This window comes from Pan troglodytes, chromosome 10 (assembly GCF_028858775.2).
Source record: "Pan troglodytes isolate AG18354 chromosome 10, NHGRI_mPanTro3-v2.0_pri, whole genome shotgun sequence".
Lineage (NCBI taxonomy): Eukaryota > Metazoa > Chordata > Mammalia > Primates > Hominidae > Pan > Pan troglodytes.
In genome coordinates, this window is record NC_072408.2 from 106,256,821 (window position 1) to 106,274,622 (window position 17,802).

Genomic DNA, 17,802 nt, shown 5'->3' on the forward strand with positions numbered 1-17,802 from the left:
CAGAAGTTAACCAGGTAGAGAAAAAGAGGGAAATGCATTCTAGACTGTATCGGAAAGGGTGCAAGAACAAGTCTCCTTTGGAGAGTTGCAGGAGTTTGGGATGACTGCATGTTGGCATTGCTGGTGATAAACAGGAGCCCAGTGCAAGAACATTAATGGACTTTTATGCCTTATCGAGTAAGAAGTTTAGAGGTTGTCACGAAGGTAGGAAATCCTAAAGGATGTTATAAAAGTGAATAACATAATCATGTTGACAATGTAATAAGATCACTCTCCCCACACGGGAAGGAGTCTGGCATTGGGTGAGTAGAATATCCTTGTAGGGTATCCTCCTACTGGCAGTGTGAGGAGGTGTCCACATGTGGAGGGCAGCCAGGGTAGAGTCAAGGCACTGTAAAGGTGAGAAGGGTATCCATCAGGGGCCAACCAGGCATGAGGAATCAGAGCATACACAAAGTAAGGAGCAGGGTAGATGTGTGTGTGCCATGCCCTGAGCAGGAGGTGTCCATGTGGAGCTTTACTGGCATGTGGTATCAGAGCCCAAGTGGGATGAGGCCAGTGTCCACATTTGGAGATGACCCTAAATGAGAATCAGGACCTGATATAATAACAAAATACACTATGAATAAAGGAAGCTAGGTTTCTGACTGTCAGAGAATAGAACTACAAATATAAAAATGTATTACATGTTGTTTAGATCGAAATCACATTACTTCTGTAAACTCATGGCTTTCAATATATGTTGAGATGGATGGACACAGAAATACAGATGTTCCTGTGCATGTGTATATTTGTGTATACATACCCAGACCCACGTGCATACGTATATGTACGTACTATGCTTATATACAAATATTCTCTAGCCCTGCCCACTGAGAGAGTCTGGGAACAGTGACATCCCAGTAGCAATTAATATACTTAGTGCCTAAATCTTGGCATTAAACTACCATTTTATACTAAGAGGAAGTAAAGCTTCTTAGAGAAATAGCCGATTCCACATCTAGGACTGGAAAATCATATATGAGATAAGCCTGGAAATCCCGATGTTCCAGAAAGTAAGGAATGCTCAAAGAGTGATGGAGATAAGTCAAAAGGACACAGGAGGACTCCCTTTGGCAAAACTCTGAATAATTCAAATATCAAAACCAATAATAATAATAATGGAGTATAACTAACTCAATAAAATAGGAAACATGGGTCTCTGCAAGTATAAACAAATACACAAGTAAATTGAATGTTTTGTGAGGAATGGGATATTCACATAGTTTTAAAGTACCTCCCCACAAATATATACACATTTCAGAAGAGAAACAAACAAACAAACGAAGAGAAAGAGTAACCTTACAATGGAGAAGTCTGAAAGAAACCACCTTAATCAAGTGACCAAGGTGAACATCATTTGAAAAATCATTATCACAAATCAAAATCATGCACCAGCTGATAGGGTGCAATAAGAAAAACAGAGTCACCTCTGGGTTTTTCTGACAAAGATACATACCCTGAATCTAATTATAAGGAAATATCAGACAATCCAAATTGAGGAACATTACACAAAATAGTTGACCTGTTATATTCAAATATATGATTGTTTTTAAAGTCAAGAAAAGACTGAAGAATTAGTCCAGATCAAATGAGACTGAACAGGAATGAAAAGTAGAAGAATGTATGATTCTAAACTAGATACTTTTACCATAAAACATATTATTAGGACAACTGGTGAAGTGTGAATGGAGTCTTAAGGTTAAATGGTAGTAATATATCACAATTCATTATCCGATTTTGATGTTTGTGTTCTGGTTATAGATAAATATCCTTGTTTGTAAGAAATAACACGGGGCCGGGCACGGTAGCTCATGCCTGTAATCCCAGCACTCTGGGAGGCCAAGGCGGGTGGATCACGAGGTCAGGAGATTGAGACCATCCTGGCTAACACGGTGAAACCCCGTCTCTACTAAAAAATACAAAAAATTAGCCGGGCGTGGTGGCAGGCGCCTGTGGTCCCAGCTACTGGGGCAGCTGAGGCAGGGAAGCGAAGCTTGCAGTGAGCCAATATCGCATCACTGCACTCCAGCCTGGGCGACAGAGCAAGACTCCGTCTCAAAAAAAATAAAAAATAAAAATAAAAAAATAACACACCAGTGCTAATGAGGCATTAGATCAGCAACTTACTCACAAATAGTTCCAGGAGAAAAAAAAAAGATCTTTAGAAAAAAAGATCTTTGCATTGTGTTTCCAACTTCTCTGCAATTTTGTGATTGTTTCAAAATATAAAATAATAATCATTTTAAAATCCATGAAGATCACTCTGTGATAAATATAGAAGATAAATTAGAAGTAGAAAGATGACATCAAGGAAGCCATGATGGGAGCTATTTCAGTAATCAAGTCAAAAGAATTAAGACAGGTACAGTGGGAGTAGAAGAGAAAAGCTTGGAAAGATAGGAAACAGAAGTGACATGCTTTGGTGGCTAATTTGATACAGAAAGAGAAGGAGAGGAGGAGTCTAGGTGGTACAGTTAATTGATATAAGGAAGGAAGAGCAGATTTTTGGAGAAAGATGAAGATTTTGATGTCTGGCAAGTAAGTGTAGTGAGTCTTATCTTCCAAACACTGTACGTTACTCGACCAAATGAAATACATGTTATTGGCTTATTGTTAGGATGAACTTCCATTCTCTGGCCTCATGTTTCCACAAGAAGGGAATACCATTAGAGTAACATCCTCCACCTATTCTCCGACTCTTTATTAATTTATCCCCTAAGGAATTAGAGTTACTGAGCTGTAAAACGACATTGGGGAAGGAACTAAGCATGCTTATTATTGCCTCTTCCATGTTTTTCCTCTTCAGAGACATAATAAATATGTTCTCTGCTCTTCTGTAGTAAAACCACCTTGTAGGTTGGCTAGCTGTGCCAGTGACTGGGTTAGGATGTGTGTCTAATCCAAGAGTGAAGTTACAGTGAGCATATTCAGTAACATATCTAGAATCACATTGTCCAATCAGTTCTCATGATGATAATAAAAAGTATGGCATTTGGTTTCAATTTGTCTAACTCTTGGATTCCATACCTCAGTTGGTTCTGAATCTGGGAGAGAAAGCAAGCAGTGTGGTCAATTTGTTTCCTAAATTCAAAACAATTATAAAACTCTGTTTATTCCTCCTAGTGTCTAATATAGTGCTTAATACTTATTGAATTGAATTCAATCAATGTAAAATAAAATGATGCTAAAATAATACTGTCTTAAAGGGGAAAATATAGGTCCTTCTAATTATTTGTTTTTCCATTTTAGGCATTTAGCACCATTGATTTAAAACTTGTTCTTCAACATGACATAATCTAAAGATACTTATTTTTCCTTTCCTCACAGATAAAAACAGAAATCATAATGGTCTTATCCATCTCACGTGGTTTCTCAAAGGATTAAAGTAGACAGTGTGTAGATACCACTCTGTAACATCATAAATAAATGAAATATTTATTGCTGAGTTTGGGTGTTCCCTTTCTCAACAGTGTGAATTTGTGCAAGATGAGTGGAAAATCAAACCAGAATGGAATTGTTAGGGTCAGCTATAAAGAGGCCTATGAAATGCCCTAGATCATGTTTTTCAAATTAAGTTTTGTGCATCACTAGTTGTGAAATATATTAATGGGTTTACATGGGTGGTAGCGAAAGAAGGCTCTGAAAAAATCATTCAGTGAAGAAATTATTTAACCCTGTATTTCCCCAATATATTTGACAATGGAAACTTTTTATATAAGAACATCACTTACAGAATGAGTAATCCATAGATATTAGGACATTCTGACTAAGAGGAAGGTGGCAGAATATCTGGTTGGGACTTCCTAATTATTAGAATGCCCTAAGTAAATCAGCACAGCACTTAAGTAAAAAGATTCTAAATCCCTTGCTTATCCTATTCTTCTCCCTGGACTATGTATCTGCCTGCTACGATATGGATATGGCTTAGTTTGTCCCCACCAAAATTCAGATTGAAATTTGATTCCCAACGTGGCCGTGTTGGCAGGTGGGGCCTAGTAGAGGGTATTTGGGTCAAGAGGACAGATCTCTCATGAATGGCTTGGTTCTGTTCTAGCAATACTGACAGTTCCAAGTCTGCCAAGACTGGATTAATTCTCATGGGTATGGATTAATTCCCATAAGAGGTATTTGTTATAAAGCCAGACACCACTGGAGTTTTGCCTCTTCACATGTTTTCACTTTCCCTTTGACCTTCTGCCATGTTGTGATGTATCACCAGCAGCTGGGCAGATGTCAACACGATGCTTCTTGTACTTCCCAGCCTGCAGAAGTGTGAGTTAAATAAGCCTCTTTTCTTAGTTCATTTTATGTTCCATATAATGGAACTCCCAACCTCAGGTGTTCCATTATAGCGACACAAAGTGAACTAAGACTTCACCTATCTAATGCCTATTCAAACATAAAGGTCACTTTGAGCATTTCCTCTCTGGAATAGTCTTCACTGCCCTTTCCCCAACTATTCTTAATTAATTCAGGTGGTACTTATTGACAGCCAGTTGTGAACCAGGTACTGTTCTCAGTGCCGAAATTGAGCACTTTATAAAACAAGGAAGGAAGGAGGGAGGAAAAGAGAGGGATGGAAGGAAGGAAGGTAGAAAGAAATAAAGGAAAGAAGTTCTTATTCTCATGGCATATCCATTCCAGGTGGGAAGAAAGACACTGAACAAATCAACGCATAATGTTAGTTCGGGAGTGAAAATTGTTATAAAGGAAAATAGCATAACAGAGACAGAGAATAAAGTGGTAGCTACTTTATATTCAATGGTCAAAAAGGGCATCTCTCATAAGGTAGTATTTGAATAATGACCTGAAGGAAGGATGATAATTAGCAGTGTTAAGTCTCTGGGAGAAGGGCTTTCCAGACAATTCAATGATAAGTACAAAGAACCTAAGGCAGGAGCTGTTTGGCTAATCTAAGGTACTGTTGGGAAGATGACATGGCTAGTGTAAATTAAACAACGTGGAGAACGGTAGGAGATGGGTTAAGAGGTTTTAGAGAGTCAGATTATATTGGATGTCATGCTTCTTTACTTTCAGTGAGATGGGAAGACATTGGAAGGTTGAGCAGGTGAATAACGTGATCTGATTTATATATGTGGCCAAGTTACAAAAGGACAAGAGCACAATAATCAATGCCAGTAACAAGATATGAAGCTTTTTCAAAGGTCTAGGCCAGAGATGTTAGTGGCTCATACAATAGTGACAGATGACAGATGGTAAGATTCAAGATATATTTTTAAAGAAACGTTAGAGGACTGATTTTTGAACTTTTTGGTCTCAAGATCCCTTGATGCCCTTAAAAATTAATAACACTGAAGATTTTTTGTTCATGAGAGTCATATCTGTTAATATTTATATAAAAACTAAAAATAAAAATTCTTTAAGCATAAGAATACACAAGTGCGCATTCCATTAGCCATCAGAGGTATGATGATGTCATCACTTACCATATAGCTTCTGGAAATCTCCATTTAGAACTCATGTACAAATAAAAGCAGAACAAGGCAAAATGTCTTTGTATTATTATGGAAATATTTTTGACCTCACAGACCTTTTGAAAAGGTTTTGAAGCCTGCTAAGAGGTCCTGAACCACACATTGAGAACTGCTGGCCTAGAGGATTTTTTTGATGGAATGGATCTGAGGTGTGAGAGAAAGAAAGAAATCAAGGATGGGGTCAAGTTTTTAAGCCTGAGCTGCTATTAACTGAAATGCAAACTGCAGTGCTATATAAGTTAAGTTTAAGACATCCCATTGAGATTTAGAGTAGCCTGCTGGACATGAGCCTGGAGTTCAGGGAAGCGGGCAGGCCTGGAGATACAAATTTAGGAATAATCAGCACATAAACAGCATTGAAAGCTCTGGAACTGGATGAGAACACATGGGGAGTGAATGTAGACTGAGAATAGGTCTGAGGATGATCCTTGGGGCATTGGATCAATGAACTCCACCAGTGAAATTCCAAAAGTTCTCTATTTAGAGCACAGTCTCCTTTGGTTGGTTAAAAGTTATTTTAGGATAGAATCCATATTTAAGTCATTTTCACACTCAAATCACCGCTTAAGATGCCCAGCATATGGTAGGCACTCAACTGTGTTTATTGAATAAATAAATAAATAAAGTAATGATGTCCTCTGTGGTACTTTCACAGCTAAATTCCAGAATTTTAGAACAGGCAAGATTAGGAAGTTGGAATGATCAGGTTCAGATTCATACAGTAGGTATACTATTCATTGTATAGTCAAACAGATTTCCTTGAACTTAGAGGAAGATGTAATTGACTGCACCCTGTGCTGTCAATAATAAGTGACCTAAAGGGAAGGATAGACTATATTTCAAATTCTAGTCTGCCATTTAAGATATTTAAAGCAATAATGCCAACTCTACTTTCTGATCATTTTATTTTGCAAGGAAATTTTTTCCCAGAATATTTTTTCTTTCTATGCATTCTTTTATTTAATTACACAATAAATTTAACCAGCTTTACAGACCAACACATATATATCTACAAAGGATGTATTTCATTTTTGATGAACATACTATGGCTTATTTAACAAGTTATCCTTACTAATAGGCATTAAGGTTTCCAATAAATATTTCAATAATGAACATCCTTGAACATATTTTTATTTATTTATTACCATTTTAATAACCACATTTATTTTCATTATTCTTATAGCACATCTATTCTTAGCCATTCATGTGATTTGAAAATACTTTTATATTAAATGTCTATTTAATCAATATTTCCTCATCTTTATGATGATTCATTTGCATCTCTTCCAAAACTTCAAGTTAATGTCTAAACTCAATTTTCTTTTGTTTCTCTTCTTCTATTTTTATTTTAGGTGCCAGGGGTACAGGTGCATCTATGCTTTCTCATTCAGGCTGTCTAGACATGCTCTAGGGGAAAAAGCTGAGCCAAACAATGACACCCACTGAGAATTTTATGCATGTGGGAGAAAAACCCCTGAATAACACAAAAGGAAAACACAATATTAATACAGTCTTGCTATTACTGGCAATGTGGGCACAAAGTATAAAAAATTACATTTCATGTTTAGGAAAAAAGATGAAAAAATTTTTTTACTTGTAGAAAGTGCCAAATAACAAAAATTCTCCATATTCCTGTAGGATAAACTCACCTGGAATTTCATCAAATGAATAGAAATGAAGATGAATAATATTCCACTGGCATATAATTGGCATGACCACTATATGGATTGAAGGTGATTTTAATCATCAATGGAAGATACAATGTACAGTGGTTGTTTTCTGGATTCCGGCTTTTCCCTCCCCTGTATTAGGTCAGCCCGACCCTGTACTGTGCCATTTATCCTCACTGACTCCTCCCATATCCCAAATTCCAGGAGTTTATACTTCCTGTGGCTCACTTAAGCAGAGGCATCTAAAGAATGAGATGCTTGAAGGTGAGTATCACCCCATATGTAGCCAACATCTTCTTAAGTAGGTTCCAATGATTTAGGGAACTTTAAAAGGTTCCCAAATACATTTTCTAAAATCCACAGTTGCCATGATCAGAGCTACTTGGGGATGAGACAGAGAGTTAGAACATTACTTCTCAGAGGTCTTATTTCAATTGTAGGCAAACATGATCTAATCACCATTATAATAACAAGTTGGGCCACTACAGGGCTTTACAATGTACACAGCACCATGGCACCTTTTATCTGGTTTGAGTCTGACTACACCCCTGAGAAGCAGGCAAGGCAAATACCATTCTCACTTTGCTGAAAAACTGAGGGTGAGAAGGGTAATACAGAGTGCATGTGACAGAAGAAAGGTTGGAATTAAATTCCTTTTAAAGAGGCACCTGCAAGCAAAATTTTGCACATAATTCCAGGAATTGTGTAGACCACCCATAGCCTATCCAAGAACACCAGGTTAAAAATATTTGCCCTCAGACAGACTGATTTAATTGGTCAGGGGTGGAACTCAGGTATTTTTTTAAAAAGCTTCCCAAGAAATTCATATTTGTCCAGAACTACTTCAAAAATTCATATTTGTCAACGTTGACTGTTGGGTCCTGTTGCCTTCTTTCTCCTTTTTTTTCCTTTCCAAATCGCTCTTTGTTTTACTTAATATTATTTTCTATTACGTCTATCTTTCTGTTTTTAGCCTTCTCTTCTCACTCAGCTTTTGTTGCAAGTCTGGAAATTACTGAACACAGTCTTCTTTGGCTCTTTCCTTCAGACTACATACTACTGCCATCTATGTTTCTGTTCTTCCTCCTTTTTCAAAACTATTATTCTCTCCTGAAGCTTCACCCTTCTAGAATATCAGTATTCCGCCTCGATTATTTTCTACCTAATGAGCTAATTAGCATTAATGGAAAAACTACTGAAGTTAGGAAATCAGAGATCTTCCAGTAAGTCAGTGGCCTCAGGCCCAATCAGTAAAATAAGGAAAAATATACCTACCTGATAGAATTTTTGTGAGAAACAAATGAAACACATACTCAATCATGGGAATAAAATACTCAATACTCAATAATAAAAATATTTTTAAAGACTATCTCCTTGAAGTTCTTTTTATTCCTTATCTATTTTTTGCTGCAACCCAATACAATATTCTGTACTCTTTCCAAGTTATATGCCTCTGTTTTTTACATACCCACTCTCATTTCTAATTTTAAAATTTAGCATATGTATTCTATAACCCCACAGTGCCCAGAAAAATGTTATTCTGGATTTGGCAAGAATTTTTTTGTAACCCCAGTTCTAAACTGTTAATAATGGCAGGGAGAGGTGCTATGGCTTATTATTAAACTGCTTTATTGTTAGCTCATTAATCATACACAGGTCCAGAAGAATATTCAAAATGTTTCTTTCAGGTTGAGTAGGTACCTGATCTAAACATGGTCCATTATGAGTAGGTGTTCAGAAATGACTCATCTTTCCTCCAATCATCTCCTTTAGTGTCTTGAGAGCTCTGAGCCTTTGACCTTTCTCTTTATTTTCTTTACCTCTACAGCCTCTTTGCTTCTTTTTGCTATGGTCCCTCCTTAGCTGCAAAAGAATGCAGCCTGGTGTTATTTCATTCTATTGAATTCCATTTAGGATGAGGTTTTGGGTTAGTGGTGAGGTTTGGATGGTACTAGGAACATCTAAAGCCAATTGGAATGTCTTTTCCGGCTGCTATTAACAAATACCAAAAACTTATGGGGTCTCTCCCAGTTCTGGAGGTTGAGAAGTCCAAGATCAGGTTTCCACCTTGGTTGGGTTCTGGTGAAGGTCCTCTTTCAGATTGCAGATTGCCGAGTTCTTGCTGTGTCCTCATGTGTTGCAAGGGTGAACAAGTTCCCATGGGCCTCTTTTATAAGTGAACTAATCCCATTCATGAGAGCTCTGCCATCTGACCTAATCCTCTCCTAAAGGCCCCACTTTTTAATACTATTACATTGGGCATTTGAATTCAACATAGAAATTTGGGGAAAACACAAACATTCAGATGATAGTACAGAATTTCAAATTTTCCAGATTGACTTCTTAGGATATTCTTATGCTCATTATGCTAAAAATCTCTGTTCAATATTGAGCCCATTTAGATGACTTGTCTGTGGTATTTTGCCAAAATAGCCTCTTTTTCTGCCCGTGGTCACTTCTCAAGAGCCCCCTTCTATTTTAGACTTGATTTCTATCATGAAACAGGGAAAGGAGTGTAAAAACCCATCTAGCTAAAACCACCGCCCAGAGCACAGACCAGGAATCCAGTGTTCTGTCAACTGCTAATGTTAGTTTGTTTGAACTTTGGAATTAATTAGATTTATACACACCTCCTAACAAAATATTTAACAATTGAGTCCCTATCATTCATGTCTCTTCAGTCAACTTTTAGGCTCTTCTTTCTCATTCTCTGCAACCAGAAACTGTTTCCCCACCTCTGCTCATCCTTTAACATGCTGTCATACTGCCTTATTTCCTTTTACCATCAAACTACTAAAAAGATTAGTCTACAATCAGGGTATCTTTTCCCACTCTTCAATTCCTTTCATCTTAAGCTTCTACATTCTTCACCTGAAGGAAATTGCATTCTTGAAGGTCTCTGCCCTCATAATTGCCAAATAAAGTGACATTTTGGTCTCTCTTCTCCTCTACCTTCCTGGAAGTTTTGACAATGTTGACTAATCACTTTAAAATTTTTTTTCTTTATATCCACAGTAACAGTTGTCTTTCTTCTTTTATTTTTCTCAATGATTCTCTCTCTCTTTTTTGCTAAAGACTTCTTTCTAAAGTACATGTGAGGAAATTACTCAAGTTCCTGGTTCTCAACTTTCTCACCTATAAAATGAAAATATCCATTCCAAAAAGAATCATGAACATTAAATTATATTAGGTACTCCAAAAATATAATTATCCTCCTTTAGTGTAAACATTTATCAGAATTCTGTCTTTGGTACTATCTCTCTTCATCATTGAATTTTACAAATGAGAATAAAATCTTTACCTTAAGCCCTCAACTCTCTCCAGAACCCCATACCAATATTTCCAATTTGTATATCATGCTTCATGTTCAGTAAATCTACAAAACCAAATTTATCATGTCATCTTCTCCCTCATCAAAATAAACATCTGTTCAATTCTTTCCTATCCTTATTAGTAGCATTCCAAAGTCCCAATCAACAAGGCTCAAATCATTAGTCATCTTTGGCTCCCTTAGACCTAATCCATCTATCTACTGCTGATGCTTTATCCAAAGTGTCTCTTGCACCAAAGACTATATAAAATGTATAAAACATTATAGCCAAGTGTTACTTATATTAGCATCCAAAGTAAAACAATGTAATCTGCCATATCAACAGAACCAAGAGTACACGCAATAAACTGATAGCCTACATTGTAGTTAATGTTGAAACACTGTAACATTGCCTGCTTTCCCCAAAGATAGGGAACAAGGCAATAATTCTTGGTTTTACCACTTCATTGCATCATTTTACTATAGTCACAGCAATAAGAAAAAGAAATAAAAGGCACAAATATTAGAAAAAAAAGTCAAACTATCATTATTCTAAGATGACATAAAAGAATCCTATGGAAGTTATTTTTTAAAAAAGCAAACAAGTACTCTAGCATTTAAATAAAATTAAAATGGTAATATAAAACTCAACTGCATTTCTACATGCCAACAACAAACAATTAAAATATGAAAGCAATAAATAATACTAAATTATTAACTCAGTAAATAACAATTTTTTTCCTTGTAGCAAAAATTAAATCTTGACCCCCACCTCACACCATACACAAAGCAATCTGAGATGGATTATCGACCTAAATATAAAAACCAGAATGAGAAAACTTCTAGAAAAAAGTGGGAGCATATATTTACAACCTGGGACAAGTCACAAAAACACTAACCATAGAAGAATAAAATGATACATCTGACATAAAAATTAAAATATTCTGCTCATCAAAAGGCACTTGAGAAAATGTTTAGGCAAATCACAGAGTAGGAGAAAATATTTAGAGTGCATACACCTGAGAAAGGACCCATATCTTGTGGGGTTACAGAAGAATTTATAAAGAATTACTACAAATAAACAATCACAAAGCTGAACACCCCTAAAAAAAAAGAGGTGAGCAGATACTTCACAAAAGAAGATCTAAGAATTGGCAATAACCACAGAAAAAGGTAGTCATCATCATTAGTCACCAGAAAAAATGCAAATTAAAACCATAATGAGAAATCATTTCACACCCAGAAGAATGGCTAAAATAAAAAAGTTTAAAAGGCGAGAATGTGGAGAAATGAAAATTCTCACACATTGCTACTGGTGACTATAAAATGGAACAACTTTTTTGGAAAGCTGTTGGGAAGCTTTTTATAAAGTTAGCTATTCATCTACCCTGTGACCCAACAATGCCATTCTTATTTATCTATATGAAAACATATGTTTATAAAAAACACTTACATATGTATATTCATGGCATATTCACTCATAATGGTAAACAATGGGAAACAACACAAGGATCAATCAACAGGAGAATTAATGAACAAATTGTAATATACCACAGTATATTAATCCAATGGTAAACCACTTACCATGAAAGAAACAACATGGATTAATTTCCAAACCATTATGTTGAGTGAAAGAAACCCAAACAGTGATACGCACACAGAAAACATACTCACCGTAGGATTCCATTTATATAAAGTCCAAGAATAGCCAATCCTAATACATGATGATAAAAATCTGAACATTCTTGCCTCCAAGGCAGGAAGGAGGGCAACTAATTAGAAAGGGGCAAGAGGAAACTTTCTGGGGTGATGGCAATGTTCTATATTTTGTTTTGAGTGGTGTTATACCTATGTAAATAATTAAAGTTCATCAAGCTATATACTTAAGATCTGTGTATTTGATTCTTCAATTGTGAAAAACAAGATGTTTCACGAGGAACTATTTTAAAAACAAAGCCAACACAAGTAACATATAACTATTCAGTAAAAAGAAGATAACTGGAATGTCAATAGACCTACCTAATATATATTTCAAAGATTTTTTTTTCAAGTATTTAAGTACAAGTAAGTAGAAAAATTCAGCCTTGTGGGTTAATATACTGGAGAGAAACAAAGAGAAAAGAGTAATAACCATTTCAGTCACTCTGAATTTGAAATAGATTGTTTCATAATCTAGAGGATTTTAAGACGTGAAATAAATGAAAGAAACAAAGGTGAAAAAGATCAAACACAGGATGCAGAACTAACAGCTGTGACTTAGTTAATGCATATGCTGAATAAAAACAAACTCAACAAAGCACTGGGAAGCCGGCAGCTTCCAAGTAATTAACTAAGCAGAAACACATGCAATGTGTTATCAGCCCTATCTCATATTGAAAGCAAGGACTCCTTCGTTACAATGGATGCTCTCCATTTACAGGTAGAGTTACAAGAAAATAACCTACATAAAGGTATACAAGAGGCAAAGGAAAAGGAACCAATTTGCTACATCTAAGTAGTATCTATTTTCAGTGAATGAGATAAAAGTTCTGCCGTTACCTCACCTACTCAATATCAGTCTTCCCACAATAAAAGACTGAACACATCAGCTAATGGTCATATAATTGTAAATTCATGAATAAGGGTCACATTTACATTTTTATTTTCAAAGTTCAACACAAGTTTTAAAAGTGAAATTATCATTTCAATCATACTATTAATTTTTAATAAATTTTTAGAACGGTCTTTAATACCCATAAATCAATCTAACTCCACACTTTTTGCATTTTCAGATAGAAAACCAGAATTAACAAATATGTTAGAGTATTAAACCTGTGATTAAAATATAGGCTTTTATATAAGTTCATCAATAATTATCTTTTCTTTGGAACAGTAGCTCTCAACCATTTTCCATCCCTGACACACCTGTGATTTGTCAGAACACAGCAGGAGTCTCCTGTTCTATCCATCCATCCATCCTCTATGCACATCCTCTAGTCTTCAAATCCTTTCCTGAAACCTCATGTCCTACCTGAATACTCTCTCATAAGTATTTCCATGTGAATATTCTACTCCCTTTCTACAATGAATGAGGAGCCCCCTGAAGGTCATAACTCATATGGAGAAATAAGTCATGCACCAATGTCTCCAGAGTGGAAGAAAGAGTAGCCTAATTGAAGTTATATTCTTTCTGCAATTATATAGAGAGAAAGAAAATATATAGATATATAGCTGTTATTGTTCTATTACATAAATACAGGCTGCATTGGTTCTAATTTAAACACCATCATCCTGAGTTACTTAACTTTCTCACTTATTTGTTTTTCTCCTTAAAGCATTGTTATAACATTTAAGAAAGGTGGAGTCAGTTACTAAGATAAACATTTAAGTAACGACAGCACCAAGAAATTGGGTCAAGATGGAATTTCTGGCTTTAATTCTACCTCTAGATTTCTTCAAAGATCACCAGGTGAACCTAAACTCAATTAGAATATGCAGAGAAGGATTTATGAAATAATGCCTCAGTTATTCAGATCATGGATCTATAGAAAAGAATCTGTTTTTCATTCATTGAATGACCAAGTGCATTTACATTAGAGAATCTACATTGGTATAAAAACAAATATATTTAATAATGAATTTTATTAACATATATAGGACAATGTCTTACTTAAATAGCTTTAAAATGCTAGAAATGCACTAGAAACACATTAACCCCAGAAACACCTTCATATGAGAGAACCAATGTCAACGAACATGACAGATAGCAACTAAATCTGGGTTTAGTGAGGTTTATCTTGAAGCAAATAGACCCCATCAAATTTCCTTGAAAAAGAGGACTTTTTGTAATGGGATGAAGGTGTCACTATGTTACCCAGACTGGTCTAGAACTCCTGGGCTCAAGTGATTCTCTGCCTCAGCCTCCCAAGTAGCTAGGATTACAACCGTGTGCCACTGTGCCTGGCAGAAGAGGACATTTTTGAAAACATTTTTCTTCTCCACATATTGGGGCACTATGTCAAATGTTACCTGTGCCTAAATGCCCCTGAACCTGCATATTCCATACTCCTAAAGATGTGTCAAATTATACAACCTCATGAGGATATTTTTAACCTCTGAGCAGGACTGGAAGAGGCAAATATACTAAAGTAAAAAAAAAAGAAACTCCAAATCAGTTGGACAACGTAGCCCCTTTGGAGTGCCAGTGATGTTATCTATAAACACTGAAACACAAATTGCACTTGAATTGATGAAGGATATAGGAAACAATTTATATTAAAGTGTTCTACAAACTGCAGTGGATGTCTAAAATTTAAGTGCCATTTTATCAATGAGGATGAAGATTACAATAAAAATGATCTAAAATAACTTATGTTAAACAAGGAAAAATATTAAACAAATCTTGCTTATTTAGACCTAAATAGTCTTAAAAGACACATTTTCCCTACAATTTGGCTCAAAGGATTTATTCATACTCTATATCTAAGTAGATGATGAATGGCATTGATTGAATCCAAAGTCCTCCTGTCTTGGATTTTATGAGGCCCATTCAGAATGAGCCAGGTTGAGAACACCACCAATTTCGTGTTCTGGGTCCATCTGTTGGCAAAAATATAATGCAAACAGCTTTATAAGTGCTATTTTCAATGAAATATCACAGAACAGCTTGTCCCAATGATATTTCTAAAGCTTGCCTGCAAACCGCCTACTGGAAAATCCAACTGAAAGAGAAGGGAGAAAAGAGAGAAATCCATACAGGAAAGAGACAGGAATGGAAAAAAGAACAAAGGATAAAGAGAGACTAGCTAGAGGACTGGGAACACTGGAGGAAAACAAGGAGCAATATTAAACGCAGACAATATTCATTGAAACCATAAGGATAGAGAAGATAGAGAAATATAAAAATCACTTGGGTTGGAAGACAGAGAAATAATCACAAACCATGCAGCATTGTCCAGAAGAATGAAGACAAAGGGATCAGGAAACACCAGAAAATATGTAACAGCTCAATAATTGGAGCATAATTATTAAAATGTTGTGAGAGAAAAATGATGTAAAATAGCTATTTTTCTAAGTCTCACTGCTTCATGTAATAGGCACAATTCATTTTTCCAAAAACTAATGCAGATTTCAGTGTTTATCACCAACTTCAAAGGAAGCAAACATCCTCTTCTGAGTCCCCTCTTTTAATTTAGAAATCCATTGACATACCACATAAAATAGTCCAGGCATTGCAATATAAGTGATGTACATACATTGATTCAAATCAAAACACATTAGAGGGAAAATGATGCCATTCTGGGCACTTACCTGGGGTCGAATGACTTTTACAATATTTTTGAGGGCAGTATCAGGGGATGGAGGTGAACAATCAGGTGTTGGGCCTGTTGAGCTGTTTCTATGGTTACTAGTTCCTGGAGTAGTAATTGCTACCTCAGAGGCATTATCTGTGAATAAAAATAGAACTGCCATGAACCTAATCACTCAGTTTACCTTTTAAGACTTGAAATTAATTTTCTGAACATAAATTGAGATTTCAACTTTTAAAACTGGTATCAATTACAAGATCATAATGAGGAATATGCTCAGTGGTATATTTTAAAGATAATGTTTTTTGAATGCTTTGTTTCCTTCTAAAATGGTAACTATCACCCCCTGGAAAGTTGTTCTGAGACAACTGTATTATTATTCAATTCATAATGATAGATTATCCAGCATAGCTCTTAAGACTGCTACTACTATATGAATAACTAAAACCTTACCTTAACTAAAAAGAATATAATTTTATGATATGATTGGGCTAAAGCTTTCCCAATAATCTCTTAAATGAGTATTAGTATTTATTAAAGTAGGAGTTTTATATCTCCCTGATGCATAAATTCCAAATTCAAGCCTCCTCAAATGACTTTTCCTAGAAATCCCACAAACTATAGAAAAGCATCCTAGTGAATGAAGCTTGATGAAAAACTGAAATTTGTGCAAAATGGTTTTATGATGTAGATAAACACAAAATTATCACTCCTAGATAAGTATAGCATCCTATGTGGTCAAAGCTAAATGAATAAAATTTCAGAATCTAAATTAATCTTCTTTTATGTTCAGTATTTAGGAGGGGGGTAATAAAGAAAAGATGACTTGAAAATCAACAACATGTGTAACATTTTTTTCTTAAATTCATATTAAAGCAAAATAACATCAAAGATACCATTTTAGAATGTTTAAAATACTTGGGAAAGGATGAAAATTATTCTATAAATAACTTCTGGTAGCACATAGAAAAGTTATTTTAACAACAATTTGGCAAACTTCAATAGCTTTTTATGAAAACTGCTGCAAGCTCAAATCTGCAAAAAAAATAAAAAATAAAAAGTTTACTTCTCTGTTGTTTTTAATTAGTTCCCAATAATTTTCTTTCCTAGACAGTTAGCTGAACTGATTGCAAAAGAGACTGAGACTGAATTTTTTATAGACCAGGAAGTTTCTCTGTTCCTGATCGCTGTCTACAATCCCCAGTGAAATACAGGAATTCATCAAGGCATCTTTTCCTCATAAAACACAAAGGGATGAATTATCATAAAACTCTACCTACCATATAAAAATATAATTCAGTCTCACTGAGGAATCCAGACAAAGACCCATAAAACAAAAAATTCAAGTATGACACATAGAATTACTTGGATGACTCATAAAATAAGTCTTAAAAGTGCCCAGAGCACACTCTTCTAAGATTTAACAGAAAAGGTGGGATTTGAATTGGCATCACAAAAGAGATGGGGTGGTCTTCTGAGTAGATTAGAAAACCATGAGTCAATATTGAAACACACAAAACATTAGTCAGCAAGATGCTCTGATTCTCTCCAACCTATCCCTTCCTTCTTTCATTCATCTAAAAACTACACATGTAAGAACACTTATTTGGGGCAACTATGAGTCAAATATTATGTTATGTTCTAAAGATTAACTAGGAAGAATCTCTGGCCAAGGACTGGAGGCAGGTAGGGATGAATAGGTTAAGCACTGAGGATTTTCAGGGCAGTAAAACTATTATATTTAACAGTATAATGGTGAGTATACATCATCATTATATATTTGTCCAACTCATGGAATGTATAAATCGAGAATGAACCTGTATAAACTATAAACTTTGGGTGATAACGATGTGTCCATGTAGTTTCATCAATTGTAACAAAGGTATCATTTTGGAGCAGAATGTTGATAGTAGAGGAGGCTTTGTGTATGAGAATATATGAACTTTGTAATTTCTGCTCAGTTTTGCTGTGAGTCTAAGAAGTTCTAAAAATAAAAT

The 17,802-nt window shown here is 35.3% G+C and overlaps 1 protein-coding gene across 15 annotated transcripts in view; it reads right to left on the reverse strand.

Annotated features, from left to right (window-relative positions):
* ANKS1B (ankyrin repeat and sterile alpha motif domain containing 1B) overlaps positions 1-17,802 on the reverse strand; it is a 1,252,139-nt gene that overhangs the window by 696,527 nt on the left and 537,810 nt on the right. For 14 of the 15 annotated variants that reach the window (XM_001150610.7, XM_009426057.4, XM_009426061.4 and 11 more), the window contains exon 11: positions 15,807-15,943. The exons of the other annotated variant lie outside the window; for it this stretch is intronic. In XM_001150610.7, the coding sequence (XP_001150610.1) occupies positions 15,807-15,943 (137 nt within the window). The remainder of the gene's footprint in view (positions 1-15,806; positions 15,944-17,802) is intronic. 15 annotated transcript variants of the gene reach the window in all.